This window comes from Mytilus californianus, unplaced genomic scaffold, assembly GCF_021869535.1.
Source record: "Mytilus californianus isolate M0D057914Y unplaced genomic scaffold, xbMytCali1.0.p SCAF_2, whole genome shotgun sequence".
NCBI lineage: Eukaryota > Metazoa > Mollusca > Bivalvia > Mytilida > Mytilidae > Mytilus > Mytilus californianus.
Genome location: NW_026262668.1, coordinates 47,878,793 through 47,903,276, shown reverse-complemented (window position 1 = coordinate 47,903,276; position 24,484 = coordinate 47,878,793). Strand labels below are relative to the sequence as shown.

Genomic DNA, 24,484 nt, shown 5'->3' with positions numbered 1-24,484 from the left:
GAAGAAAATAAAAGTAGCACTTTTCATCACAAAATCCTTCATAAACCTTAAGGAAATCGTTATTTTTTGGTTTGTTTTTCAGCTTGTACCACATCAACATTCCTGGCTATATTTGTCTTCCTTTTGTTGATATTGTGCAGTAGAATTTGCCTGGCTATTGAATTGATAAAAGAGGGAAGCAGGTAATTTGCATTAGATAATAATATAAGGAGGCATACCACTTAATGCATTTCTAACCAGATAAAGTAATTTCTAAAAATCAAAACGAAAATCCCCTTCTGACTGGTGTATATATACTACATATTCAAGTTATTCAGTCCCTGTGTGACAAATTTATCCAAAAAAACATACCAACTTCATTACCAAATAAGAAGACATCAGCTGTTCAAAATATCTGGTCAAAACAAACGAATTTACAGTGACCTGAAAAACACTAAACATGAGGTATAAGAATAGTCCCTTTCTCCATGGATGCTAAACAAAATTTAAACAGATTTGACCACTTGCAAGAAAGTTGTTATATCATGTAACTTTTTGGTTGTCCTAAGTCTGTCTGTCTGCAGTTGTATTATAATATCAATTTGAAACATATATATATAATTTATTTTAGCCTTTGTTACCAGACTTTAATATATTTCTATTGTAGAGCTATTGGAAACATGATTTTTACGCTGTTTTGGCCTATAATACCGTTCCTGTTACAGATTTGTTTGCTCATATACATGGGATTCAGTGTTGCGTATCCTTTTTTAGAAAATTTGATGAAAGAGTACTGTGAATTAATTATAATTCGGGAGTTCTAATTTTCATGGATTTCATGGGTACCAGTTAATCATGAATTAAGATATTCAATATATTGAAATTTTTTAAGATTTAAAGCTCAAAATCAAGTTACCACAAAAACAGAATCTTTCCTGAATCCACAAAAATTGAAACCCTCAGTATCATGTGAATTACTGATTAATTTAAGAGAACAAATTGCCAAAGAAATAGCTTTTAAGCTATAGTATGGAAGAAACACTTTTGAATTATTTAGGAAAACAACATGTCTTTTGGAATAATTTTCAAACAAATATATCAGTTATCGTTTTTTTAATACACCCATCCAAGAGAAAGTACTTTGGTATACCCTCTGTTCTTTAATGCATCCTTCTGGGCACATCACTCAATATTCTTATGTTTTATGGAATACCATTTTTAAACCATGTTGGGTTTCTTGAACACAATTTATCTTTGGATTTGTGGAAGAGTTTATCATTCACTCATGACACAGCTGTTCATTACCTACATGATTTACCTACATAGTAGAAATTAAAAATTTTCAACTTTATCATTTGTTTTTGCAACAAATGAGTAGAACAGATATCCACGAAATTATTTACAAAATCCCATTTCAAGCAAAAAAAGCAATTATAATACCTCAAGAAATTAAATGCTTCTAATGAGTAATAATAAACTTTTTCTCTTTCTTATTATTGAAATGAAAATGGAATTATTGCGAACCCAATGAAAGTTTTCCACAGTGCCATCTCTATCTTGACAAGTGATTTAAACTTTTGTAAGTTCACCTGTCCTATTGAATAAATACAATAGCTAGCTATTGTTCTCTTGTAGTTTATTCTCTGGGACCTTTAAATTTCTTCTAAGAGAAATCTATCATTCATTGATTAAATTACCTGAGTAAAAAAATGATCTTATATATAGACAAAAATACTTTTTTTATACTCATTAACTGCGTGTGATGATGTAGTTATTCAATATTTATAATATATTTTCATTCAGTTTAATATAAACATTGATTCAATCATAAAAAGTTGATTTCTGAAGAAATTTAAAGGTCCCAGAGAATAAACTACACAGAGAACAATAGCTATTGTATTTATTCAATAGGACAGGTGAACTTGCAAAAGTTTAAATACCCGGTCAAGATAGAGATGGCACTGTGGAAAACTTTCATTGGGTTCGCAATAATATATGAAATAAAAGAACTATGTATATATATTTTTGTACAATTGAAATTTAAACAGTTTTTTTTGTGAAAGGAAGAGGAAATGAATGAAAAATTTTGATTACCTTAACATAACAAAGATACATTGCTTCTATGGGAAATTCTGAATTTTACTCTAATTCGACCAATACAACGTCCAATGGAGTGGACTACTATCTATCCAGAACACCATGTACTCCTGATGTAAGTAATTACTTATGTTTTTGTTTTTTATTAGATTCTCTTCTTTCTAATGTTAAAACATACAGTTCTGTTGTTATCTTACTACATGTACATGTACTTTTATATAAAAAGCTTGTAATTTAATTCTGTATTGAAAGGGGTTAAAATTTGGCAACTGGGAGTTGACATTAACAACTAAAAATCTCAAAATGATTCTAAAGTACTGGTTAACTGAAATAAAGAGAATTTTTTAGAGGTAGATTTTTTAAATGTTTATAAATTCAGTGTACAATACATAAAACATAAAATAGTATGATAGGAATAACCAACAATACTCGACAAAGTTAGTTGGAATGAAAAATACCTTATTAAGTAGTTAAGCAATAGACTATTTTCATATTACTGACTTTTGTTTATATAATTTTTCGACAGGTAACCTAATCTGTGGTAGGACATCCTTAAGTACTCGGTCAAGTAAGAGCAACCAAAAGAAGTATTAAATCAAACATATAATCGGTGCAATTTGAGGGAAAAGTTTACTGTTTTTCTGATGAAGTTGCTCCTACTTGACTGAATACCAGGATGTCCAACCACAGAGAAGGTAACCTGTCGAAAAGATATATACTTCGGAATCAAAAGTCGGTAATATGAAAAAAAGTCTATTACATTAAACAAATAAATTTATGAATATTTACAGGGAATTCTTCTTCTTGTCATGCAGCAAATCTGTTCTATACTTCTAGTTATTCTTCAATGGTTAATTTTATTTTACCAATACTCTCACAAACCATAGCAGTTTATTCTATTTCATTGATGAAAGATTTATGAAAAATTAACATACTCTTCCTTTCTTATTTTCTCTCTCCTGATGTCTTTGCTGCAGACGGTAACATTTCTGCAAATTTTTCCACTGCACTGAAATTGCATTAATCACTTATTAATTAAAATGGCACTATATATTTATAAGCTTTAAATATCATTTATAACACCTCTCCTTCAGTAATGGTAGGTATTTTATTATTAATTATTTTGTATGGAGCTCGAGGCTTACGGATCTGATAATTTTACATTACCAGTATTTATAGTCCTTAAAAAAATGAGATTTTATACAGCCCTTAATTTACCATCATGTGGAAACTTTTTTTTTTTCCAGTTGGTTGCAATGGGTTATATCAGTAACTGGTATTCTGGTACTGGCCTAATTTAAATCATGTAAATTTCAGTTCATAAAATTTCGTAATTTTACTTAAAAAATAAGGATGAACCTCCTTAAGGCAGAGTTTACCTTAGATGGTTTTGATAAAGTCGATATAGTCTTAAAGTTTGATTTTATAAAAAAGAAGATGTGGTATGATTGCCAATGAGACAACTCTCCACAAGAGACCAAATGACACAGAAATTAACAACTATAGGTCAGTTTTGATGGACTTTCCCTCTTTGAAATACCTTAGAGTTGGGTATTTTTGGTTGGTAATAATTTTTTTGACTGTACTGTTTTGGCTTCCAGTATTTTGATTTTTAAGCTCTGAAACACTCAATATCGTTTGCTTCTAAACTCGAGCATAACTGATGAAGCTTATTTCAGAAATGTTTCATACTCAAAAATAGGTCTGAAACATTAGTACATTTGTATTTATGTATCACAGTGGCTTTTAGACCTGGCAAAAATAATATATGCTCATTATCATTGTGTATTCACAATTTGAAGCAGTGATTTTAAACTTTCGTGTGCATGTTTATTTTTAGTTTTGTTGAAATAAACCATGACAACATGAAAAAAAGAGAAAACATCAAAATTACTGATTTATCAACATTTGTTAGCATAATATGAATTAAGCAACATTTTAAATATTTTTCAACACCCAATAATTTGAATATGTAAACAATCACTTGTTTTGAAAAAAAATTGCCTGAATATCGGACAAGGATCTTTTTTCAAATAAATATTTAATTTTTTCCTACAATACTTGCAAAGGTATTGTGTAAATAAGTTTTATATAACTAGTTCTGTTAAGTGTTATATTCTTTTTCATAGTCTTCAACAGCTGGACAACTTTGTGACTTTGTGAAATATGGAGGTGAAGAGTGAGTATTACACTAGAAACCATTGAAGTGTTAACCAATTTTTCTTGCAACAAATCAATTCTATTTGAATTCAAACCTAGAGTTATTGAAACATTGTTAGGTATTGAAATCAAGATTGTTCTGGTAAAACTTCATTGGACATTAAAGTAGATTTCATCATGAGCAATTTGAATGTTAATATCTGATAATTTTTTGAAAGAAATCTAAAAATTGAATCATTGACCACTTGCAAGAAAATTGGTTAACACATACTAAATTTTTGTTGTATTTATAATTCTATTCTGAAAATTTGTTCAGTTTTGTTAGAAGAAGCAGTTACAATTAAACTTTTCTGTTGTACATAATCATTGGTGAATTGATTATTAAAAAATCAACATATTTATTGCCGTTATAAAATTTTTGTATGCAAGTTACAAATTTTATTGAAAGTAAAATAGTGATCACTATTTACTATATCCCATTTAAAATATACACTGTGCAATTTTAAGTTATAGAAGTTTGCAGTTCAGATATACTTGCAAAGCAAAATTCCTTTTGATGTGTGACATCAAATGCTATTGCAGATAAACTCAAGATATGAGTTTAATCTTAAAATATAAAAAGATCGCTGTACCTAAATTATATTGTATTACTCTGATTAAAGAGTGTTTGTTTTAAATCAGTATTCAATGTTTCGGCAAAATTTAATATTTCGGTAAACAATTCAGTGGTATAATCATTTGCTACCATTAAAGTAACTAAAATTGTATTTTGTTGAAGATTTGAATTTTTTGTTTGATTTATCCATGAAAATAAGTATGACAAAAATATTAATGAATACACAATAGTACATTATGTTCTAAGTTCACGATGTTCAAACGAAAATAACATATTTATGTTTTTAACTTCGTGTAATTTTCTTGTACAAATAGCTGATTAAAAAACATATGATACACGTGTAGGTAAGTTCGTAAATCTGATAACGAGGTCATCAAAACACATACCCCCTCTAGGAGTAAACAATAATAGAATCTAAAAATAGATTGACGGAGGCTTCTTAACTCTTAGATAGAAGATACATTGTGTCGTGTATAAACTATAATTTAATAAATCAAATTTCCTCAAATAAGACAAGACTGTTTCTGATACTAACAGGCACAGTGACCATTTCCATTTATTCAACATGATTAACATAATCAATTCTCTATAGGTAACCATTTCCGTTTATTCAACATAGTTAACATAATCAATTCTCTATAAATGTCTTTTCATCAAACAATAATGTCCTTAAACACCGCTGCTTAAACACTTCACCGTGTCAAATCTATAAAATAAACATAACAAATCAGTATACTAAAAAAACACATTCACTGCACATGTCTTATAAACATTTAACAATATAAAAAAAAAATTGTATTCAAGTCGAGTGGTCACTGCCCAGCCTTCGATAAACTTAAAACCCGTTTTCAATCTATTAAATACTTTACTAATTTGCATAACTAGTTTATACTCTTGTAAAACAAGAGACTAAAATAGATCAGGAAATTCATACGCATACCGCACATAAATTTATTGTAAATACATGTTTTATTTCCAGATACATCATACCTGTGTTAGTGTTTATGTTGTTCATGTTTCTGTGGGTAATGAACTTTATTGTTGCTCTGGGTCAGATGACTCTTGCTGGATCATTTGCTTCATACTACTGGGCATTTGAAAAGCCCAAGGACATTCCAGCATTCCCACTTACTGCTGCTTTTTACAGAAGTTTGAGGTGAGTTACTTCCCTTGCATAGAGTATCTTACAAAATATCATAGTGTTAATTCATCAACTGAAATTTTTGTCTATAACTTTTCCTAAACTTGTAATTGAATTTCAATGAAAATTTCTTGTTTAATATGTAAATATTTTATGGGTTTCTCATAAAAAGCAAAGACTTTGCTATATCCTGTTAAACTGTAACATGAATCTTAATTCATTCTCACGTTTCTGTGCAAATGTTGTTTTTTTTAATTTCTGATAAAATTGTATATTATGCTGCCATCCTTTCATTTTTTTTCTCACAAAATTCCATTGTTCCTAAACTTCAAATTCCAAAAATTTTTATTTTTCACTTTTATACCCTATGAGATAGTATGGGGCATATTGTTTTCTCGTCTGTGCCTGTGTGCATCCATCCTTTCTGTATCAGGTTAAAGTTTTGGTTTACCACAAAAATTGAAATTTAGTACTCATGTTCATTACGATGTATACTTTTTACAACAATTGCCAAAATAGGGTTTTGACCCAGATTTTCGTGGTTTATTGAACTTGGAAATGTGATATTGCAAGTGGAGCATGTCCTATGGACATACTATTGTTTTTTTTTTTCATCTGGGTTTCAAAAAATGAAAGCCCCTTGTTTTTATTATCATGTGTGTAACAGACAAAAATGGTAGCTTTTAGAAAATGTTTCTTTAAGCAGGAAATAATACAAGTATTTAAGTCTACTAAGGTAGATCTATCGTCAGCAAAAAGAAATGTAAAAGCTTTTAATAAAGTTCACATTGATTATATATGTGTTGTATTTGATAAAAAATTGAAAAAATAAAAATCATGTAATAAATAAAATGTAATGTTTCACAAAAAAATTATATGTCTTCTTTTTCAGATATCATTTGGGAACACTAGCATTTGGATCTCTTATCATAGCAATTATACAGATGATCAGGATTGTATTGGAATATCTTGATCATAAAATAAAAGGAAAAGAAAATCCAGTAGCGAAGTTCTTCCTCAAGTAAGGGGTTATATATATTTCATGTTATTTAAGTTATATATTTCTTTGCAAATTATATAAAGTAACTTAATTAACTTAATTAAGAACTGCTATCAAACTGAAGATATATATATACATAATTCGTCTAAATAACAGCCAAACAATGTTAGATCTGCAAATTTTTTTTCTTCCCTGGCCGGGATTCGAACTCATGCTACTGAGATATCGTGGCACCAAATCGCCTTGCACTATTCCCGGCGTGCTAGACCACTCAACAACCTAGGCTCGATAAAAATCAAGCGTTTGGTGGCCGGGTGTTACCTTTCCTGGTCAGTTTTTATCTAGCGTCGTAACACAGTGCATGATATATAAGGCATGAAGATTGGATATTACAGATCAGCTAAATTATCTATCGTAGAGGATCTTACAAATTAATGTAGGATACAGTCACAGAAATAATTATATTATAAGTACATCTGAACAAGTGAAAACTCTTCGACAGATTTCATCCATCGGGTCACCATCACTGTTAACACTATATATATATGTTACAGTGAATTTGTATAATCAGGGATTCTACATAATCCCTGAAATTTTCAGGGATTATGTAAAATAACTGGTTAGTTTAGGGATTATATATAATCACTGAAATTTTCAGGGATTATGTATAATCACTAGAAAAGACATCAGGGAGTATGCATAATAACTGAAATGAAGAAACAGTTTTGTGTATGAAGAAAATGAATGTAAGTTAAACTAAATAATTTATAATATCAAATCATAATAAAACTTCATTATAAACATCCTAAAATATTTCCATACACCAAATTTGTAGACCTATTGCATACAGTATAAGAAAAACAGACCATAACAAAAAACTGAACTATAACCACTGAATCATAAAAATGAGGTCAAGGTCAGATGACACCTGCCAGTTGCAAATGTACACCTTACAATCCTTCCATACATCAAATATACTAGTCCTATTGCTTATAGTAACTAAGATATGGACTTGACCACCAAAACTTAACCTTGTTCACTGATCCATGAAATGAGGCCGAGGTCAGGTGAAAACTGTCTGACGGGCATGAGGACTCTGCAAGGTACAATGTACGCACATACGAAATATAGTTATCCTATTACTCATAATAAGAGAGAAATTAACATTACAAAAAATATTTAACTTTTTTTCAAGTACTCACTGAACCATGAAAATGAGTTCAAGGACAATGGACATGTGACAGACGGAAACTTCATTACATAAGGCATCTATATACAAAGTATGAAGCATCCAGGTTTTCTACCTTCTAAAATATAAAGCTTTTAAGAAGTAAGCTAATGCCGCCGCCGCATCACTATCCCTATGTCGAGCTTTCTGCGACAAAAGTCGCAGGCTCAACAAAAATGATAACCTTAAAGTATAATAAAAATGTTAGGCATAATATTTTAAAATGTCACACAAAATTAAAATATTAAGCACTATATATTAAAATGATAACCTCAATATATTTTACACAAAATACAAAAATGTTAAGCACAATATATTAAAACATTCATTAAATAAATTTGGATGGCAGAAACTTTTGCACATTTGCCCTGTTTTTCTACAGGCACATCTACCTGATTCGCATCTGTTTTACTACACTATCCACATTAAAAAAAACCCTTGTCTTTCTCATATCGAATCAGATTTTACGGCATGTCTAAGAGAAATAAAGTTTGTAATACAATCATCTGAAGGTACCCAAAAAAAGGGAATCAGCAGCCGTGAACTGATTGCTGATGCTAGCAGAATTCTGTTGCGTTATTTCTCTCAGAATTGAATTTCATGTTCATTTATCCCCTCTATGGACAAAGCCCTCAATTCAACTCGAATCAACCACTGATTTGTTATAAAAACAAGTATACTTATGAGACGCAAATCATATAAATGGTACTTCTGTTTTTGTATATCTAGTTTTGACTTTTCACAAAATATATTATTGTTTCGTCAAATATTGAAGACTATCTATTTTTAGATCCATGCCCACCAACCCCGACCCCTCCTATAGTACTGCATAATGCTGTAAAGAGTGTAATATGTATGAAATATATAGGATAATAGCAGCCTTAAAACAATTTAAATATATACTTTGTTAGCAGATAGAATTAAGCAGGATTTTAGTCTTTTTTACTTGGTTCTTTTGTCATCAAAGTAAAAATACCATTTTTTGTTCCTTGTCCATAGCTTGCATTTTGTATTTTCCTCTGCCATACTTATTTGTTTGTGAAATATTGTGGTTCAACGTACAGTTAAATAAAATATCACTGGTAAAACCTTTCCCTTATTTTTTTTTTTTTTCATTATTGATAATCCCTGAAATCATATTAGGGAATTTGTAAAAATATTTAGTAAAATGTTCAGTGATTATGTAAAATCACTGGTCATTTTCAGGGATTATATATAATCACTAATGAGTTTAGTGATTCTACATATTTTTTTTAATCCCTGAAAAACCAGGGATTCTACATAATCCCTGATTATACAAATTCACTGTAACATATATATATATACGCAATCATAGGTTTGAACGTTGTTTTCAATTTAGATTTGTATATATAGATTCTACCACTGCATCAAGTGTGATACAATATTTATCCACTCGAGTCAGTAAAATTTTCAAATTTAAAACGTGAGGCTCACCGAGCTTTTTAAATATTTAAAATTTAACTGTCAAGAGTGGATAAATATATTATTGCACTAGATTTGGTGGTGGAATCTGTTTCTCTAATGATTTTTAGACGACATACAGACAATCTTAATCTTTCTTTTCGAATGATCTGCAAAAAGATGTGTTCTTTCTATATGATGTCATCAGGCATGGTCGCCTTTTTTCATGACGTCACAATAGCAAATTCAGAAAAAAGCCAGAAAATTTGACGTCATAATCGAATTTTGATCAATGAGGAACTGAGATCAAATGAACCACACGTTGATAAGATAAAAATAATCAACATGTCAGGAAAAGGATAAATTGGATTAGAATTAGAGAAATATATATATATTCAATACTAAGTCAGAACACAAGTATCTAATAGACAATTTTCATATTACCGACTTTTTTGACAGGTTACCTACTCTGCCGTTGGACATCCTGGTACTCAGTCAAGTAAGAGTGACCAAAAGAAGTAAAATCAAATATACAATCAGTGCAATTTGGTCAGAAAGTTAACTGTTTTCTGATGATTTTGTCGTGTATAGAAGACATAAAACAGTTAACTTCCCCCAAAATTGTACCGATTGAAAACTTCTTTACGTTGCTCTTACCGGTCTGAGTACCAGGATGTCCTACCACAGATGGGGTAACCTGTCGAAAAAATATAAATTTTGGAGTCTAAAGTCGGTATTATGAAAATGGTCTGTTAGAACATCCTTTGGAATGGCAAAGAAATCACAACAATTCGCACTTGAAAACTTTCTTAGTATCAATACGGTTATTGTAATGAACCTGTTTTAAACATTAAGCTGTCAGGAGGATGAAATCATAACTGATATTTTATGCCTCTGCCTATGATAGTATAGAGCATTATAAATGTTTTCCAGTCTGTGTGTGTGTCTGTTTTGACCCAAATTTCACAGTTCACTGAACATGGAAATGTTATAGTGCAAGGGAGCATGGTGTCCTATGAACACATATTCTTTTATTAATTATTTATTTGAAATTAGGAATTTAAACTTTGAAGTTGATAAGTGCATGTCCAGTTATGTGCTTTTTGATATTTACATAAGTCATGTGGAATTTCTATAAACTTATTTATAATATACAGTTTACATTGTTAGTCTTGTTTGTTTTGTAACATAACAATACATAAGAAAGGACAAAATTGTTTTTAGAATACATATTGTATAACTACAAAGCTTTCAAATATCCTTTTGTTGTAATCCTGCTCAAAACAGGAAATCAAAATAACATTTTTCATGAATAATTTCTGTTTACAGGCTTGATCTGTGTGTGGAGTTCGTCTTTCTTAACCAAATATATAAATATGTGTATAAAATGTCTTTTTTAGGTGTTTAAAATGCTGCTTCTGGTGTTTAGAAAAGTTTGTGAAGTTTATGAACAGAAATGCTTATATAATGGTAAATATTTATAGTTTATTTATAGTTTATATTTATCCCTCCACTAGCTCTATAAGTATATTGAATTATGATCTGATGTGGTGACAGATTGAGACAACAGTATACTGTGGATTAATTAATTTTCGCGGGTACCAATTTTCGTGTATTGAGATATACTTGCATTTTCATGGGTATTTGATTTTTAGGTTTTGCAAAAGTCTGCAAACCTGTGGAAAATTTGTAATTCATTGAACATTTAAACTTTGGTGGTTCACCTGCACCCTCGAAAACCATGAAAATTGATATCCCCCGAATAATAATGAATCCACAGTAATAAATAAATGGGAAATGGGAAAAGCTATCTTTCAAAATATAGAATTTCATCATAGGCAAGGAACATGAAAAATCTTTAATTAATGAATTTTAGGGAGAAAAATTACAATTATCTTCCTTTGACGTGTATATATATATATATATATATAAAAAAAAGATAATAAAATTGATTTTTTGAACAAAAGATTTTAACAGAAATTTCATTCAGGATAGTTTTTGTCTCGCCTTGACGGAGTCAAAAAGCGAGACATAGGTATGCTGTTTCCAGCGTCGTCGGCGACGCAGCGTCAACAATGTATTAGTTTGTGATTAGGTCTTGTTTACGGTGAACCACTAGTAGTAGGTCAGTGATATTTGGTCTGCAGTTGTATTAGCATTGGCACATCTCATTACCATGGAGATTGTTTGGCCCCACCCCCTCAGTCAAGGTCTATTGACTTTGAAACTTTGCTTAGTTTACATGTATTAGTTTGTGATAAGGTCAGTTTATGGGGAACCACTAGTGGTAGGTCAATGATATTTGGTATGCAGTTGTATTAGCATCGGCACATCTCATTACCATGAAGATTATTTGGCCCCGACCCCTCAGTCAAGGTCTATTGACTTTGAAACTTTGCTTAGTTTTCATGTATTAGTTTGTGATTAGGTCAGTTTATGGGGAACCACTAGTGGTAGGTCAATGATATTTGGTATGCAGTTGTATAAGCATTGGCATATCTCATTTCCATGGAGATTATTTGGCCCCGCCCCTCATTCATGGTCTTTTGACTTTGAAACTTTTGCTTAGTTTTCATGTATTAGTTTGTGATTAAGTCAGTTTAAGGGGAACTGTTAGTGGTAGGTCAATGATAATTGGTATGCAGTTGTATAAGCATTATCACATCTCATTTCCATGAAGAATATTTGGTCCTTACCCCTCAGTCATGGTCTATTGACTTTGAAACTTTTACTTAGTTTACATGTATTAGTTTGTGATTAGGTCAGTTTAAGATGAACCACTAATGTTAAGTCAATGATATTCGGTGTGCAAATGTATTGGCATTTGCAAGTTTCATATCCATGGATTATATAGCCCCACCCCCTCATCATGGTTCATTGTCTTTGAAACTTTTACATAGTTTACAAGTAATGTTTGTGTTTATGTTTGTTGAAAGGGAACGACTTATAATAAGTCAATGGTATTTGGTATGCAGCTGTATTAGCATTGGCACATCTCATTTCCATGGAGATTGTTTAGCCCTGTACCTTCAGTCATGGTTCATTGACTTTGAATATTTGCATAACTTACATGTAAAGTATTGCTATTTTAATTTCAACATTTGCATTATCAAAATAACAAATAGGCGAGACATATCTCTGTGTTAACAGTTTATTTAGTTATATCTCTTAAAATATGATTCTGTGCCATTGTGTCAATAACCAGGCAACAAATTGATACAAATGAATCTTTTTCTCTCTTTTCAGACTGCAGTGTATGGAAGAAACTTTTGTTCTGCTGCTAAAGAAGCATTTTTCTTACTTCTTAGGAATGTTGTCAGGTAAAATTATGTTTTTGTAGTTTTGCTTATACTGTGGATTAATTTATTTTCCTAGAATCAAGTTTTGTGGATTGAGGAAAGATATTATTATATGGATGGTTTTGCCAAAGTCTGCATAATAGCCTATATACTGTGATATTTGCGCAGTCATATTGCATTGATGGTATATTCATATGTAATATACAGTCACTGACTGTATATCCCCTTGTTTATGACGTTGACAAAGCGTAGAGTTTTATTTATGATGTCAATAAAGAATATAAGCTAACAGATTTTTTAAATAGTTCGCTTGAAATTCACAAAATTGATGGTTTGGACACAAAAAATTTCATTTTGAATAGTTGTTAGAGTTACAAATAAGCTCTACATTTCGAGACAGTGTATAGTAATTCTATATATAGAAAAAACATGAACACCAAATGGGTGTGTTGACTGGGTACGCATCCTCCACTGTTCATGCATCAACCACCATGCAAATACAGCCTCAGACAACAAATGTCACGATTTTATATAGTCCTGCTTTATTTTTTGTTTAATGGTTCTTAATTTATCTTGCTTTATTAGTGTTCAGATGCTTTGAGGTTATAAAGTTTCTCTTGGTCTTATTATTCATATAGTGCACAAGTCTGCTTTAGAAATGACCTCAACTGTTGACATACTTGCCAACCTCTGACAATGAGAAATCATGTCATGACATGACATGACATGTCAAAAAGCGTGTGAAAACGTGTGACGTAGATGCAAACTTTTTAATGTGAACAATGTTCATAATTTCACATTATATAAATTTGTTATTAAATATAAGAAACAATGTTCAACTGTAAACTTTTATTGTATTCAACAGTGGTCTGTTTTGCTGCTTTTAAAGCAACAACACTAGGCACATATTCAAAACAACTGGCACTGCCAGTTTGGTTACATTTACTTGATAACAAGGCACACAATATATCATTGTCAAGTTCTGATCAGAATTCAGTGTGAATTTCTTTATAATTGAAAATGCTCCCTCTCTGTCAGAATTGATATTTGGCTGAACTAAAATAGCTTTATCAAGCTTTGAAAGAGTGTCATAACGTTTTTTGCCATCTAAAACGTCATCTTTAATCTCTGCCATTGCTCCCAACAAACTATATATGTTGCTATTGCCTGGTCAAACTGGGTAGTTAATCAGAAGACAGCTGGTACTATGAGAACTGATCCAACAGTTCCGTGATATTTCCATCCCCTATGGCCTGTGGAAATCTGTTGGCTAGATTTGAAACTGAAAAAGAAAAAATATTTTATAATTTGATTACCATTTATTGATAAAACATGTTAAATGTTTAATCAAATAGCTACATTGTAATTCCCCTCTCACATATATTGTTATGATTGTAACATAGGGTGAACAATGTGTTACTGGTCCCTCGATCATTTAAACTCAAACTGTTTTATTTATAAATCCTGAATCTTGGACTTGGTACGTACACATCGTTTTTGCTTAGCAATCGGCTCTCTAGACGACGGTACAGGCCCTGAAAGCGACCTCTTTCTGTGGACATTTCCCCTAAGTGAAATTGAAAGAAAGATTGTCAAAAAATTGTAAAAACTAATCACAAACTACTTACTTTTAAGAGCCATAGCTGTTCGTCCACCATGATAGAAAAAAAAACAATGGCGTCTAAACAATTACTTCGGAATTTTCGGTATTTATCGTCTAATAATGAAAAAACCAGAGAATTGCGATATCACTTATGACCAAAAAATCAAAACAACGAAAAAGCGTGTAATTGCGTGTAAAGTGGTGGAAAGCGTGTACACGCCATGTGACAAAATCCTCGCATGTAAACCGTTGAAAAAGCGTGTATTACACGCGAATATCATGTCACTTGGCAACTATGACTGTTGACCTTACTTTTAAGACGATACCAAGTTTATTTTTCAGACTGCAATAACCATAAAATGATAATTTGTTATCCATATTTTGAAGAATGTCTCTTTGATGAGTATTAGTTGTTTGTGTTAAGGTTGCTGAGTTGTGCAATATTTTTGGTAATAATAGTTAACCTTTTTTATATTACAGAGCTGTTGTTTTAGACAAGATTTGTGATTATGTATTGTTTATCAGCAAACTGATGGTAACAGCAGCTGTTGGTGAGTAAAATTACGTATCTTTTTGAATGATAGGTTTGATTTTAGGCTTTTTGAACGATAGGTTTGATTTTAGGCTTTTTGAACGGTAGGTTTGATTTTAGGCTTTTTGAACGATAGGTTTGATTTTAGACTTTTTGAAAGATAGGTTTGATTTTAGACTTTTTGAACGATAGGTTTGATTTTTAGGCTTTTTGAACGATAGGTTTGATTTTAGGCTTTTTGAACGATAGGTTTGATTTTAGGCTTTTTGAATGATAGGTTTGATTTTAGACTTTTTGAAAGATAGGTCTGATTTTAGGTGGCAAAGTTTACCGATGTTCAAATCTCATTCAACAATTTTGAAAGAAGATACAAATCAAGTTAAGGATGTTCGCTCCTCTTGTTTTTGAATTTTTGCTAGATATTCGGAATCCTCTGGTTTTATCCATGTAGAGCCATTAAAAAATTTGCCCACTAACCCCTACTTTTCTTTCCGTAATTTATTACATATAGTTTAAAATGTCATCTTTGAAAATCTTATAAAATCTTTGTTATTTTTTCATCGTTTTTGAAAGAAAGAAGGTGTCAAGGTTAAATGTATGAAAAATCTAGAGAGAAGTATTTCCCGCCAAATTTTCAATGGCTTATATCTCGAAAACAAGCACATGGACCCTTCTTTTTTTTCTGCTTTTTTAGTTCCGTTATTTATATACTATCAAATTATAACAGACTTTTAAAAAGCTTGTTATTTTGAAACAGAGTAGCGAACATCCTTAACTACCAAAATCTGATGGAATTTATTTAAATCAAAAAGGAGAAATCCACACACAATTTAGAATAGGACACGATCGTTAAAAATTACAGATCAGACAACGCTTAACTAAGATTAAAATTGAAATAATATTGGTCTTTGGGTTCAAATTTCAGTCAATTTCCTGGTCTAACAGGTCCATATGTCACCTCGACATCAATCGGAATACAGTTGTTTGAGAAAAAGTTCTACTGATAACCTTGCATACTGCTTTAAAATCACTTCAGAAATTAAATATTCCAATTCCAAAAGAAAACAGTATTAAATGTCTACATGTTATTTGATATTTCCCTTATTTAATTTAGAGTAAAAATTATGATATAAAACATATTTTTTCAGGTGTGGGAGCCTATTTCTGGTTTTCTGGTGGGATAGACTTTTTCCAGAAGTACAATCCCAATTTGAATTACTTCCTTGCTCCAGTGGTGGTAAGTTATATCAGAATTACTTACCGTATAGTTTTTTATCTTTGATTTTTGTGTATGATATTCCTTTCTGTTTAAAATGGATACTTGAAAAATATTGAAAAACTGTGAATATATTCACAGAAAGTAGGTTTTGTATCAGCCATCTTGTATAATTTGAATTTTTATTTTATATTGTCATTATTTCAACAGTAATCAAATTGCAATGTAATTGAAACAAGTGAATGACAACCATTATGAGGTACAAGCTAGCTTATTCCAATCAACTTTAATTGGTAATATAATTATCACCCCTTTCATTTGTAATTATCTCCCCTGTATTTTCAGATTGTAGTGATTGGGATGTTTATTATAGCCTGCACTTTCTTCAGTGTGTATAACATGGCTGTAGACACACTATTCTTGTGTTTCTGTGAGTATGAATAATAAGGAAAACATTATAGATTTATTGAAGTTAAAAGACAAATTTTATTATGACAGGTCTATGAATGACTTTTTAATTTGTTTACAGAATGCCATTGTGCATCTTTTCTATCTTTTTTTCTAATTTTTTTTCATCTTTTTTTGGGGGGGAAGGGGGAGTACACATCATATTATTGACTTTGATTTCTTTGCAAATGAGGGTATGTTGCTATGTACTTGTGTTTGTTTGTTTGTTATTGTCAGTAATTGTACAGATCTGCAACATGAATAAGTCATAGACAGCCTATTTGTTTTTTTTTAAATGAGTACCATATATACTTTGTAAAAGCGTGAGTTTCAAAAAACGTGTCCGTCAATTTTATTGCTCTGATGCAACTGTTGCACAATATTTCAACATTTTATTCTTGAAAGGAAGACATTGTGTGGAATCTGAATAGTTTACAAAAATATGTTCATTGGCAATTGTTAAATTGTACCAATTAATCTTTTTAATGTTCGCAGAATTGGTTTCTACCCATCATTAACAAATGAATTTACCCATTATTAGTAAAAACTGCCAACATATTGCCAGTTTCATATTTTTTCATTCATTATTTATTATTTAAAATATGCTGAATATCATTTATGTGATTTGGACGAGAAGAATTATTGATAAGCTACTATTGAAAAAAGATTTTAAAATGACATGTTTACTGACCAGAGGAGAAAAATGGAATATTATTTAAAGCACTTAGTTAGATCCTAGATTCAATTGTAAAAATATAGAGACTTAGATTTTGTGATATGATTGATGTTAATTGACAAAGTGGGACCTCAGTGGCTGAGTGGTCTAAGTACTTAAACTCCTGTATCACTGAGGTTGTGAGTTAACTCCGCATGTGGCAGGTGCGTTTGATTCCAACCTTAATTGACTAGGATTGTCAGTTTTCCTGCCGAAGGTTAGTGGTTTTCTCTGGGCAGTCCGGCTTCCTCCACCAATGAAAACTGACCTCCATGATATAGCAAATAGTGCTAGAAGTGTCATTGAACAGCAATTTATCAATGTGAAAAACAGTTGTTGCTTCTTTCACAAGAAACCATAAACATATATATACCCTATTCTTCTTTTTCAAAGAGGGCCTTGGTGGCCGAGTGGTCTAAGTAGTTACTACTGTAATCACTAGCCAGTCAACACTGAGGTTGTGAGTTTGAACCCCGCTCGTGCGGGTGCACTCGACTCCAATCTTAATTGACTAGGATTGTCAGTTTTCCTATCGAACGTCGGTGGTTTTCTCCGGGCGCTCCGGCTTCCTCCACCATTAAAGACTGGCCGCCAAGAAATAGCCCAAAAGCGGTGCTTAAAAGTGGCGTCAAAAACACAAAAAATCAAAAAAAATTTCAAAGGTTGGAGTTGGTATCCACAATTTGAGTATAATTTAGTATTTTAGATTGTCAGTGCAATATCTTAAACAATTGTTTTGATTTCTTCTGTTGTTTTTTTCAGTGGAAGATTTGGAAATGCATGATGGATCACCTGAAAAACCGTACTTTATGAGCAAAAGTTTGATGAAAATCCTCAATAAGACTAACAAATTTGAAGAACCAAAAGGAAAGAAATAAATATGTATCAGAGATTTCCGTAAGAAAGACAGCAATAAGAGATTTGTTATTGAACAATTTACAGTTTGTGTGATATTATGCGGGAACATAAGTTTTATTTCACAATGGAAGCTGTAATTTAGGTATTTTAACTTAAAAAGATACATAACTCAGGAACAATTCTTTAAAATTTATAAATTTGAAATTTGAATGTTAATTTTTTTCCCTTTGTCCGTTTTAATGTCTTCAACAGCATTGATAGTTATTCATCTGATATCTTTATGTTTTTAGTTGGTTATAGTATACACCTATTGACTGGTTATGAGGGTAATAGCAAGTTTGTTGTCCCTGAGATACCAACTATTGATCGAGGTGAAGCCGAGGGCAATAGTTGGTATCAAAGGGACAACAAGCTTGCTATTACACTCATAACCAGTCATTAAGTGTTTTATTATAATGAACAAAACAACTTTTTGAAAAGACTACATACGCCACTTGGAAAAAAACTAAATAGTCAAATAAACATGCACAAGATGAACTAATAGGTTTTTTTTCACCTGTGTGATATTTGTCAATATTTTATTTACTTTAATCAAGATCAGGAATCCTTGTGTAAAAATTCCTGTGCATAAAATAAATGCTAGCTTATATAATAATTATATTACCATGCATACACCAAAGCAATCCCAGATTATGAAGACGGCGACAGACCCATACCATATATTTGTTATGTTTTAGTTCTTAAAATATCTCATGTAGATTTTCTTTTTCTTTTTTAATTGCTTCTGGTAAGTAATATATTAATTTGAAATTACAACGACAGACACATACAGATTATACCATTTACAATATTTCATAGTTTAACATTGCCAAGCACACAAATCCAAGCAGGAAAGTCAATCACGTCATTGTTGTCCAATGCAAAATTAGTATGAAAAAGTACGGGAAATATGTTTATTAAACTATTGACCGGGGTAATAGTCTTTGAAACGATTGACTGGCAAATAGTCTGTGGAATGAAATAGCACAAATGTTGCATTCTTTTTTATATTGAAAAAACATACTGAGTTATAATAATACTTAATATTCTAAATAGTGGAATTGAAAGATTGAATAGTTTGGTTTCAGCATGGTTTTGACACAGGACTTATTTTAGCCAGACTTCCACTCCGTATTCTTTAATTCATCATTGGAAGGGGGATTAATGTTATTTTAATGGCTCAAACTTGTAATCATCTGTATATATTAAAGTACATTAAGTTAATCCATAAATGTAACCTCTATGTACCCAGATTGCCTATATGGTACCCAAATCTCTAAATACAGGAAAGGTTTATTTCAGAACAAGAACATGACAATAGTAAGGTATTTATGTGTGTTTTTTGTTGTAAGATTCAAAGTTATCCAATCATAAGACTGAGGGATTTGGATACACCCGTCATGAGATATTTCTATCTACCACTGATGAATTACTGAAGATAGGATATTTATGTTAAAAATGTGTATTATGCCAGTTGTCCCACCAATAGACAATCAAAAGAATGACTATGTGATAAATTGTTGATTATTGTGAAGAAATATTGTACATGAATTGCAAATGGCCGAATCAGGGTATTTTTTAGCAAGGCAGAAAATATGTTGAGAAAATGTTGTTGGATATTTGTTAATTGTTATTGTGCACATTTCATACACAAAAATGCATTGAAATAAGTGTAATATTGTCCCACTTAATTAATATCCACTGTGCTGTGCTTTACTAATTTCACTTGTTATATTATTATTAAATGTACAACTTGAGAAGTCCCGTTTCTTTTGAAGGTATTTTTAATTTTTATATTGCACTATACAGATCATGTTAGAATTCCTCATCAAGTCTCATGTAAATCTAAAAAACATTTAGTCCCATCAATTTTATTCACAGTTTTATATATACATTCCCTTATATTCTTTTATAAATATATTATGACAGATTTTTATGTGTAGATAAATTGTTTAATAATGTTTTTTTAATGTGTAGATTTGTTTTAATGTTAATTGTATAAAGATTTTCTTTCATTTTGTGTGTTACAGATATTTATGTAAAGTTGAGGACTGATAGCAATAAATCTGTGAAAAAAACTGAGAAAATAGAAAATGTTCTTTTTTTCACTATCAGACAAGGGATTCCAACTTTACTTTTTTTCTTAAAAAAAAAAGGAATAAACCAGTTGTTTCCTTATTAAAGTTTGCAAGGCAGTTGATGCAAACTTAATTTTTAGAACATATATTCTATATTTACATCATTATTTAGAATACTATATCAATGCAATATGTTATAAATAAAATCTATGATCTTGGCTGGTTCCAAGGTTTGTATATACAGATAGGTAATTGTGTTTTAATGCCCGGTAACAGTAGATTTTACGTCCGCAAAACTTATTCTGTTTATTAGAATTGATAAATCTGCCCTGTCAAGGTCTATTAGAATTATAATTACAAAGAGAATTTACATTTGACTGCTAAGAAATAGTTGGAAATAGTTTTGGTAATTTTTAATTCTTTCAAAATTGTCTAATTTAACATTATAACCATCTTCATGATGTTGGATATTTTTATGAATTAAAGTAAAAATCTTCAGTCATCTACCATAAAATATTAAGTGGAGGCAATGATGGTTGCAGTCATTGGCAATAACGTTGTGCAATCGCAGTCGACAATTTTGGGATATTTTCTTGAACATTTAAAAATACTGCATCAGAATGGAGCTCTTTGTTGACAGTAATACTGCATTTGCAATCGTCAAATGCCCAAGTGATGGTGGCAACTCTTCCAATACCATACTGTTATTCCTCAATTCTAATCAAATGAAGGGAAGAAAGTGATAGATTTCAACATGGTTATTTGAGTGATAAATTTCTCTTGAGATCGATTCACCATGACAATAACATGAGGAAAAACTCTACTCTTCAAATTCTAAATCATTTCAAGATTACTTTAGATTTATTTGGCAAAACCTTTCAAAATTTTTGGGTCTTCAATGCTCTTCAACTTTGTACTTTTTTTTTTATTATAAAGAGTCACTTATGAGTCTTTTGTAAACAAAAGGCTCATCTGGCGTACAAAATTATAAGCCTGGTATCATTGATGATTCTTTTTTGAAATAGTCAGATAAATAGTTAATTCAATTCATACTGAAAGATAGATAAGCATCAATACTTTTAGCAGTAATAAGTTGTACTCTATATATTGTTGAGATAGATCATCCCTGTATTGTTCTTTTGCGTGGATACTAAGTATTTAAATGAAGTCATAATCATTGTGTTCATTCATTGTTATGTAGTTACAGTTATTAGTTTTTTGTAGATTAGTCTTTAACTATTGTCTGTGGATGTATTTGTAAAACATTCAAAGAAAAACGGGGAGAGACTTGTCCATCAAGTTAAATGTTATATATCTCACTTTTTTTTTTACAGCAAGTTTTCGTCTGATAATCTGATTTATTTCATTGCTTCAATTTTTATGGATCATTTTCCTTTCATTAAAAAAGAATACCAATCAGTATATCTTCTATTTATTGAAAACTATTAATAGATTATTTACAATTTAGATATGATTGTTTTATATTTTATGTCCATTAAAAAATCTTACCTGTTGATGAGTTTGACTATTTGAAAAAAAGAATTTAATCTTTTTAACCATTTGAAAGTTTATTGTCACTGCTCAAAAACAAACAGCATTATTATTAAATTTAACATGGTCAGTTTTCCTTATATTTTATAATTGCTTGATGATTTCAGAAAATTCCATACATTTGTGAATCTTCAAATACAATTCATGCATGAATCTTTTTTAAAATTAATCACCTTTTTTAAGATTAATTTTAAAGTAAATTGTATATTCTGGTGGAGGGTCAGGCTCTCTGTCATCTCCTTTTCCATCCAAATATTTTTATTGCATTTTCATTGGTTAATGTTATGAACTTGCCTTTCAATTTGGAATTCTTCATGATATTTCAAGATCTTTATTAAAGTGGGTAATTTTTAAGGGGTTTATTTTTGCTAATTTTGGGATGAAGATGTAATCAGGAAGATATCCCTTCATGTAAACCTGTAAGGAATAAGGAAGATCAGATTCAGGTAGAAAAGGCAAAAAAATAAATCTTGCGAAGTGTTTATCATATTCAATGATATTTATGGCCCTAGAAATCGCAAAATTTAAACTCTGAAAAAAAAACCATGATATGTTATTCCTTAATGTTTTTAGTGTGAAAATATACTGTGATATGTATTTTATTAAATATATTATATACATTTCTTCTCATTCATAATAAACATGTTAATGTTGAATTCTTGTATATTAAAGGCCACCAAGAAAGGAGTGTTTCATTGTGGCCATTATTTGAATGATACACTTTATGTTAAATTTTTTATCCATAGAATTCGAAAATTTTACAAGAATTCATATTGCATTTCAACCCAGGCAAAGTTGATCTTTGAAGATAGTGGCTGTTCTGTTTAGGACCTTTTTGATTTTGATGCTCTGAAATGTCATAAACCTTTGGCATTGAGCTAACTATTGAGGTTTAATTTGAGACAGTACTATTGCAATCACATCAGTATTGATTATACACAGTTAGCACTAAAATTATTACACTCATCTTAACTAGACAGTTGGGTTTTGAGCTCTTTTATGGCCAGTCCCACTGCTCTGATACAAATTGATTTGTAAACGGAAATCTAATTAAGAATTCTTGCCTACATGTACATCATTATTGTGCAATAATGTACCTACCTTGCTCTACACTTATCTACCTGTGTTTACATCACTTTACATGGTTAACTTTTCAAATATAAACATTCTTTTCTGAACAATCACTAAGTTTGTTTTAATGGTACTGGCAAACCTTTTTTTAATCGCGGATCAGTACACAGCTTATGGGCCATTTGAACACAAGGCGTAAACTATTATTTTAAACCTTTATATTTCAGAACGTAGAAGACCTGGAGACTTTATAACTTGTACCCAGACGCCTTATGTTTTGAATTATCTTCTTGCATTTGTCCATTCTTCTTGGTCTCATTTTCATGGTTCTGGTACTGCTTAAAAAAATAGTTGTTTTGTCATGATTCTTTCATTTATAATGGGTAAAACGACAAATCTCATTTGGTAAATAGAATAATCACAAGATACACATGTTCTTCAGACAAGGCTCTTATGTCTTTGACCTCATTTCATTGATGCGTCGTGTAGAGTAAGTTCCACGCTTTCTGAACGTTAAAAACCCTTGCAACAACTCTTTGAGCGGCCCGTAGGTGGCTTGTGGACTGATTTTAATGGATCATTGATAAAGTTTTGTTAATTTTTATTGTTGTACCCATAATTAAAGCCTGATTTGAATAATTTCAGCATGGTTGTCCATCATAATCAGTAACGCAGGCGAAACATTCTTATAAAATATTTAAAAATTAAAATAGATCTTACTAAATTGTGGACGTCTGACGCGCTTTTCTGGATTTATCTCTATCAGGGGGCTTGATAGCTGCTATTCTTTGTTTTAAAGAAAAATTTCTCATTGGTTACGAAACATGAATATTCTTTGTTGAAAAACGTATTCAATGTTGCCAGAACAGATTATTGTGTTCACAAATAATACATGAAGGTCTTGAAGTATAGATTCTAGGTACTGACGTTGTTTATCATCGTAATTACGTGTTATAGTGTTCTTTTATTCGGGAAGCACTTTTCTGCACAAATGATGGTATACTTTTGGTAGAATTATGGCATTGACCTATGAGGTATTGGTCTTAAAATCAAAAGTGATCTCGCATTATATGTGACCATACATCCAAGTAAGTTTTCAATCTTATGTATAGTATTTGATAAAATATCCGGAAACCATTTTATTTGCACAAGTTGCTGTCTATTTCTTCCAACTTTGACCTTTACCTTTGATATATTGACTTTAACATTAATAGGGATTTTCATCTCATGATATGTGACCATATATTCAAGTATCTTTGAAATTCTATATTAAGTATTGGAGCTAGTATCCAGAAACGAAAAAAGACTGACTGATTAAAGGAGAGTCAAAAACTATGTTACTCTGCTAATTCATAGCGTGGGGTAATGATATAGCAAAACAAGATATACTGAGTATTTTTTGTCATTAATTTATCGGAAATAAAGCAACATA

General features: G+C 30.8%; 1 protein-coding gene across 2 annotated transcripts in view; it reads left to right on the top strand.

The window, feature by feature from the left end:
* LOC127729902 (choline transporter-like protein 2) overlaps positions 1 to 22,637 on the top strand; it is a 54,868-nt gene extending 32,231 nt beyond the window's left edge. For both annotated transcript variants that reach the window (XM_052237835.1, XM_052237834.1), the window contains 12 exons: positions 83 to 182; positions 647 to 739; positions 2,089 to 2,191; positions 4,206 to 4,255; positions 5,832 to 6,008; positions 6,886 to 7,014; positions 11,044 to 11,113; positions 12,890 to 12,963; positions 15,026 to 15,096; positions 16,226 to 16,314; positions 16,639 to 16,723; positions 18,218 to 22,637. In XM_052237835.1, the coding sequence (XP_052093795.1) occupies positions 83 to 182; positions 647 to 739; positions 2,089 to 2,191; positions 4,206 to 4,255; positions 5,832 to 6,008; positions 6,886 to 7,014; positions 11,044 to 11,113; positions 12,890 to 12,963; positions 15,026 to 15,096; positions 16,226 to 16,314; positions 16,639 to 16,723; positions 18,218 to 18,333 (1,157 nt within the window). In that variant the 3' untranslated portion in view covers positions 18,334 to 22,637. The remainder of the gene's footprint in view (positions 1 to 82; positions 183 to 646; positions 740 to 2,088; positions 2,192 to 4,205; positions 4,256 to 5,831; positions 6,009 to 6,885; positions 7,015 to 11,043; positions 11,114 to 12,889; positions 12,964 to 15,025; positions 15,097 to 16,225; positions 16,315 to 16,638; positions 16,724 to 18,217) is intronic.
* The last annotated feature ends 1,847 nt before the right edge of the window (positions 22,638 to 24,484 follow it).